The 7662-nt window shown below is 43.2% G+C and overlaps 1 protein-coding gene across 7 annotated transcripts in view; it reads right to left on the reverse strand.

The window, feature by feature from the left end:
- The window catches only part of TFDP2 (transcription factor Dp-2), a 185345-nt gene extending 181166 nt beyond the window's left edge, over nt 1-4179 (reverse strand). Inside the window, exon 1 of one of the 7 annotated variants that reach the window (XM_021069559.1) lies at nt 4003-4070. Coding sequence is in view for 1 of the 7 variants with exons in the window: in XM_021069551.1 (XP_020925210.1) it covers nt 4003-4167 (165 nt within the window). In the remaining 6 variants the exon portion in view is untranslated. Of the gene's footprint in view, nt 1-3744 lie in introns of all 7 variants that reach the window. The other 6 variants (XM_021069563.1, XM_021069554.1, XM_021069551.1 and 3 more) reach the window with 6 other exon arrangements.

The following is a 7662-nucleotide window of genomic DNA, read 5'->3' on the forward strand; positions in this document are numbered from 1 at the left end:
AAGACTGAGGCCCCAAAACGTTTACATAATTTACTCAAGGCCATCCTGCTGATTAACTGTGGAGCTAGGATTTAAACCCAAGCAGGCTGGCCCCTGAGTCTGTCTTTTTTAGACAGGTCATTAGCATGAATTAACAGTGTGATGCGGTTGCCAAAGAAACAAGTCCACTCTTAATCTTCAAGTACATGCTTTAAAATCAGAGTGGTAACATGGTCTTCTCTGCTGGTTAACATCTAATTATGGGTACCACACTTTTAAGAAGAATATGGAGGAAATGACACAAATCCACAAATGAGCCATAGGTATTATGAGGAGGTACAGATCAAAACAATAAAATCATTAGAGGAGATTAAAGACCGAAAATATTTTCTGACTAGAGAATTGAAGAATCAGAATATAGGAGGTATCTCCAGATATTTGAAAACCCACATATAGAAGAGACAGAACTGGAACCAGTAAAGATGTAACTTCCAGTTCAGTAAAAGAAATAATTGTACAAAAATTAGAGTTGTCCAAATATCTTTGCTTCAGAAAAATACACAAATGCATATATTTTTTTATAAAATTTCCAAGGGTTCACAAATCTACTTTAAATGTATTCATGTCCTTCCTACCCCTAAAATCATATATCTCAGGTTAAAATGGAAAGGATTTAAGTAGAAAAGGTGAGTATATTTAATAATCTTTAGAACTGATTACAACTTAAAATTTTATGATCTAAAAACCCTGAACTCTATGCTTTCTAGTCTCCTCTAACATATATTAAGATACATGCTGCAGTAAGAGTTTAAAATAGGATGGCAAGGGAGTTCTCTGGTGGTCTAGTAGTTAGGATCCGGTACTTTTACCACTGAGGCCCAGAGTTCAATCCTTGGTCTCAGAACTGAAACCCCCCATCAAGCTGCTGCACGCCAGTGGCCAAAAAATAAAAATAAATCAATACAAATTTTTTAAATTCAAAAAGGTCTGTCTACTTAAAAAAAAAAAAAAATTGGGGCGTTCTCTTGTGGTGCAGTGGGTTAAGGATCCAGTTTTGTCACTGCAGCGACTTGAGTTGCTGTGTGGCTCAGGTTCGCTCAATCGCTGGGCCAGGAACTTCCACATTCTATGAGTGCAGCAAAAAAGAAGAAGGATGGCGAGTTCACAAAAAAGTGAAATGAAGTTTGCCAAATGACAATGTAAACTGCCCATAAGTAAGTTGTGACTATAAGTAATAATGTCTTATTATTTATTTAAACCTTAAAAGAAACATACCTAAGCTTAAAGATAAAATAAGGTGATAATGTACTACTCAATATCTAATATTTAACGCCCAAATTAGAAAGTCCCCCCTTTGCTTTCAAGACTTCATCTTAAATTCTCCCTTTTCATCTTTTACTCCTGGTTAACTGTTAAGTTTGACAAACTAAGAAACAATGGACCAGAAGTCAGAGCACTAGGTTCTATTTTACTAAATTTGCTATGAATGTTTTTTTTTTTAATTTTTTTACTTTTTGTCTTTTTAGGGCCCCACCCACAGCATATGGAGGTTCCCAGGTTAGGAGGTCAAATCAGAGCTTCAGCTGCCGGCTTACACCACAGCAACACTGAATCTGAGTGCGTCTTCGAACTATACCACAGCTCACAGCAATGCCGGATTCTGAGCAAGGCCAGGGGTGGAACCCATGTCCTCATGGATACTAGTCGAGTTTACTACCGCTAAGCCACGACGGGAACTCCCTTTGCCTTGAATTTAATTTTAGCTCACTCTGTTTCCCCACCATGTTCTAAAAACTTTCATATATCTAAACGGGTTTTAAAAATGGTAAAGTCAATGTAAATATAACTAACTCATGCATTTTGTATAAAACAACAACAGCAAGAAAACAAAGCCAATCTATCACGCTAAAAAAAAAAAACAACAAAGCAAATGTATATTCACATTTCGATTCCTAATTACAAAAAAGCCATCTCTGAATCCTTAGGGTATGTTTTAGTGAATAATTTGCATCAGCAAATGCCTTCCCATAAAGGAGAAACATATTTGTACATCCAATTTCAAGCTGCATTGAGAGGACATAGCTCAGTCAAGATTTTGGCTGCAAGGGAAAAACGTAAAGGTGCCAGTTGGAGGACAGAGTTCCAAGAGTTGGATGGAAAGGTACATGACCACAAAATGGTAATGTACGGTATTACACACTTGAAAATTGTTTTCTCCTCTTAATTAAACAATTAGAAATAAAGAGAACTCAAAAATAAGAGTTTAATAAGCCTTGGGCATTTATTAAATATAAGCGCCATATTGCTGAAACTGCAACTGTACTGCCAGAACAGTGCTACAGACACCATGTCTGCCATGAGACTAGACTCTAGTTCCAGGCACAAGATGTTCTAATAAATAACAAATGCATTGAGAGCCAGCACACAAGTGTGACAGAATCCGGGGTCTAGGCATTTGATTTTTCTCCGGGTGCTACTTGAGAATGGACACTGCCATGAAAGATTTATTACAGTAACAGGATAGTGATAAAGCTTAGCTAAATTATAGGCTAACCAATGAAATGGAAAAGCAACATGCAAGATCAAATCAACTAAATTCTATGTAATTTTGTACAGAGGACAGATGAATAACCTCAACTATGTCAACTAGGTGAAGATGATTACAAGCCAATAAGAGAAAAGAAAAGTGGCCCGGTGGGGGGGCGGGGGGGCGGAATGAGGCTATAGAAGTCAAATGAAAAAACACAAGACAAAGATTTGGGGGAGAACGGAGAAGGGAGGGAATGCCTTACTAAAAAGAGAGTAAAGAAGTGGGAAGGGAGTCTGAATCCTCAGAGATAGAATGAGGAAGAGAAAAGCATTCAAAGTATTCAAAGGCTCAAAAGGAGCTTCAGCAGTGAATACAGAAAGGGATGATGAGCCTGTTAACTGTTTCAGCAGAAAAAAGAGAAACATCAATAGAGGGACCTTTTACAAACCACCATTCACGGTGGTCAATTAAAGGCCTAACTCATTCAGGGCAGAGCACTTAATAGGAGATGAGCTTTGTTCCAAAGGGTTCCACCTATTAGTCCATTTACTCCCGGCAACAACCCGAATAGGTGGATACTCTTTTACAGATGAAGAAAGAGACCACACGCAAGGTAATACCAGCTGGTAGCAGAGGCTGAGAGCTCACCCACTTGGCTGCATAGTCTCTCTACAAGATCCTACAAAAACCTTTATACTTTTCTGGAAGGTGGAGAGGGGAGGAGACCTTGGCTCTCTGGAATTTCTCAAAGGAGCCTGGGCCCCAAAAGTGATCCTCTACTTTAGAGAAAAGTTCCCTTATGGGGGCGATGAGGTTCTTCCAATCGCAAAAGGCTTTGGCACTCTGAAATACACCTGATAGAGAGAGATGGAGGCCTATGGGTCATGAAAGGAGGAAAAGTCGGAAACCTAGACTTAACGCCATCCTTCTCCCCTGAAGATGCCGAGAGAGGAGAAAGCAGCCTTTCCTCTCTTCCACGAGGCGTGACTCAGGCACGGTGGCTCACTCCAATTTGTACGGGGGAGTGGGGTAGTAGGGGAGTCTCGAGTTTCCGACTCTTCCCCAGACCCTTAAGGGTTACTCGGCGAGGCCTGGAAGAACGCGTGGGAATAAACAGATGGGACCCGAGGTTGCAAGGGGGCCGGAGGCTCATGGAGGGAAACCTGCCCGGGAACTCGGCGGGCCGAATCCAGAGGCCCTCGGCACGGAGCCCGCGCCCTCGCCCTGGACCTTACCGCCGCTAGGTTGCAGAGGACAAGGCGGCCACGCAGGGCTCTTCTTCGAGCCTGGGGCGCGTCTTCGGGCGCCGCCGCTCCAGTGGCGCCGGCGCTTGGCGGCGGCCAGGTCCCGGTGGATTTACACTCGGGGCAGGGTGGGCGATCCGCGGCCTGCCCAGTGGAGGCCCTGGAGTTCGAGGCCCCGGGACGCCGACCGCGCGCGCGCGCGACCTCGAGCCTGCCCAAAGAGGAAGGGTCAGGGCGCGCCCCGCTTACCGAGCAGCTCCGGCGGCTGCAGCAGAGAGCGCTGGCGGCTTCGTCCGCCCTTTCCCGGCCCCGCCACTGCCCCGCTTCCCCCGCGCGAGCTTTGGCGGCGGAGCAGCACGGTGAGCGCCGATTGGCCTTCGGCATGAGTGACGTAAGGCGCCTCTCCCCACGCATTGGCCAAGCCGGCGGTGCGTGCAAGGAGTAAACAAACCCCGCCCCCAGGCTTCCCAAAGAGAGGAGGGGGCCGCCAGGTGGGGAAGCGGGGTCTCTTGCACTCTGCACCGGCCTTGGGTAGCTCACTGGAGGTTCCTGGTGGGCCCCCCGCAGCGGTCCCACCACACGGCTCCCCGGCCCCCTCCAGGGCAGGCTACAGGCCTGAGGCCTAAAATATATAGAAACACCCTCCCCTGTCTCCCCTGGCCATGGTGGGAATCTTGACTTTTTCATCCTCCCCCATCCCCTCAGCCTAAAGCAGGAAAACCCTATCTCCCTTAGAAAAGGGGGAACTAGGGCGGTTACATCTCCGTCCCTAGGCATTCGAATGGGTCATCTCCAGGGGAGCAGAGTGAAGGAGAATGGGGACAAGTGATTGAGGCCACGTGTGAGGCCAAGTGTGCAATACCCTGTGAATTGTTCAGACAGTGGGTTAGAGAGCCCCGGGATGTGGGTCCTTCAATCACTGGCATATAAGATCCAAACCAGGCCAGGTCACTAGAAGCTGAAGAGAAAATCACGGCTCCTATCCCCAAATACACTTCCAATATTAATACATTTTATTAATTGTGTGCCTATCTGAAAATCATGTGAGCTTACATTTTAGTGGGGTGGGAAAGACAATATGCAAAAGAGATAAGCAAGATATTAGCTGTTACATGCTGGTACACATGCTGTGGGGAAAACAGTCTAGTAGAGAGGGTGTTTGAAGGATGGCTTGTCTTAAACACAGTACCCAGGGAAGGCAGCAGGAAAGGTGCCATTTAAATAAATACCTAAACGAGGTGGGGGAGGTGAGAAAGTACCTTTGGACCTTTCTCTGGGGTGGAGTGGAGAGATAATTTCTGCATAATTGTACCTAGATAAAGTCAGGCGTTCAAGAATGCCAAAGGCAGTCTCCTTGGACTGATTCTAAAATGCAAAAGCCCCGATGGAGTCATTACCTTGCATTTTTTCAGTAACAAATCAATAGGTTTTGTTTAGTTTCCACAGAAATTTTGTTAAGGTTTCAACTTCAATACTTTTCAGACACTCTAGGCACAAAGGTATGAACATGAGCAAAAGAGACAAAACTTCTTTCCTCAGGGAGCTCAGTCTAGCAGGGGAGATGGATTGTAAATCTCCCCAGCACAAGGTGTAAGCAAGACACAGAGTACAAAGTGTAAGCAGTTGTGGCGGGAGAAACAGAGCAGTGCTTGGGCTCATGGGGGAGGGGTGGTGGTAGATAATCTTAAGGAGCTGGACCCCAAGATCTCTTTATCTGTGAAGACAACTCAGGGCTAAATTTTAGAGTAAGGCTATGGTTATCAGGGATTCTCTAAGCTCTTGGTAAATTTTTAAGGTGAGAATCTGAACATAATAGTAAGTTCAACCATATGAAATTGCTCATATCGGGCAATTTTCCTATGGCTCAACTTACTCTTTTAGAGTTAAGATGAGGATTTTGCAATATAATGCATATAGTAAGGGTTCTACCAATGATTGCAATTATTATGATCACTTGAGAATAGTGCTTTTGGAAAAAAAAATTATTTAAAAGTCAATGTTTCATAACACCTTCCAAAACCATGAAGTAAAATGGGCAGTGCAAGTTTCAAATTTTCCATATACTGGTTTGATCTAGCTGTGAATTTCCATGACCTAATCAGGGTATGCTGTAAAAGACACTAAATGCTAGTTTCACAGCAGGCCAAGAAATTCAGAATAAGGAACAGCTTGGTTTTGAAGCCAAAAACTGAAAATTCTTCAGAACAGAATAAATTGTCAGGTTGCTTCAGGGAGGAAAATTCATGTAAATCAATTTTGCATTCCCACTCACAGTTCCAATTTAGCAATTTGCACAAGAGTCAGCTTTCTCCCTTCCTTCTCATTTCCCCATTAAGGGATCTGATTTCCTTTGAAGAGGAAAATAAAGCTTCCACTATCTCCAAGGCAAGAGAGTAGATGTCAGACCCATAACAGAATGCTTACTGATTTGGCAAACACTTATTAAGCACTTATTGTATGCCAACAACAGTGCAAGGCATTGGAAATACACCCACAAATGTCCAAAGAGCTTCATTCATGGATATTCCTTGTGCTTAGAAAAATCCCCCTGGTGGCCTAAGTGGTTAAGAATTCGGCGTTGTCACTGCTGTGGCTCAGGTCACTGCTATGGCACAGGTTCAGTTTCTGACTGGAGACCTTCCACGTGCCAGAGGGCATGGCCAAAAAATTTAAAACATCTCCAGTTCACAAACAGCTCATCTACATGAACCTTCTCATCCTAACTAAAACAGCATTTTCTCCAGAAAGCTTCCTCTGACTCCTTATCTCCAGCTCTTTTCCCATACAATTCTTTGTCTTTCTAACATTCATCGGACTTGTAATTCCTACTTTAAATATTTGTATCCTGTTACACTGCAAGCTCCTTGCGATATGGAGCTATGTTGTCCACCCTATTCACTACAGTATCTTCTGTGATTGAAGGAAGCTCACTAAGTTTTTACCGAATGGATTAGAGCGCCACAGCCCAGCCCCCTTGGAAAGAGGAGACAGGCATAAATAAATAGGTCCCTACTTGTAAATTTGGAAACCCACAAACAAATAGCCATGAAAGAGACAGATCTGTTACAGTTCAACCTGAGAAATGTCCCTGTGCTGCCCCTGTCCTGGGACTGATGCCACTTCCTGTAGGTGGAGCTATAGACCCCAGGACCAGTGCCTCAGACTTTGATGTGCACAGGGAATCAGAGATCTTGTTAAAATTCAAACTCAGCCATAAAAAAAGAATGAAATAATGCCATTTGCAGCAACATGGATAGATCTAGAGAGTATCCTGCTAAGTGAAGTCAGTCAAAGACAAAGTGGAATCTAAAAAAAGGATACAAATGAATTTAGATACAAAACTGAAAGAGACTCCCAGACAAAGAAAACAAATGTATTGTTACCAGAGGGGAAAGAGTGGAAGGAATAAATGAGGAATTTGAGATTAAAATATACACCTCACTAAAATATAAAATAGGTAACCAGTAAGGACCTACTGTATAGCACAGGGAACTACACGCAATATCCTATAATAACCTATTATAAAGGAGAATGTAAAAAAATTATATACATATAATTATATATATGTATATATAACTGAGCCACATTGCTGCACACCTGAAACTAACACAGCATTTTAAATCAACTATATTTCCATAAAAATTTGTAAAACTAAAATTCAGATTCTGAATTAGCAGGCCTGAGGCGGGGTGTAGAGTCTGAATTTACAACAAACTCCCAAATGGTGCTGCTTCACCAGACATCACACTTTGAGTGACAAGGTCCTCAGTGACACCTTTCTATCATTCCCAGAGGCCTATAGTTGTCTAGACCTTTATAGTTGCAAATATGACTTAAAAAAAAAAAAAGCATCCGGTTTTCACTCCTAAGCCATGCAGTGACAAAAGAAAAAACACTTAAGAGAAAAAA

This window comes from Sus scrofa, chromosome 13 (genome assembly GCF_000003025.6).
Source record: "Sus scrofa isolate TJ Tabasco breed Duroc chromosome 13, Sscrofa11.1, whole genome shotgun sequence".
NCBI lineage: Eukaryota > Metazoa > Chordata > Mammalia > Artiodactyla > Suidae > Sus > Sus scrofa.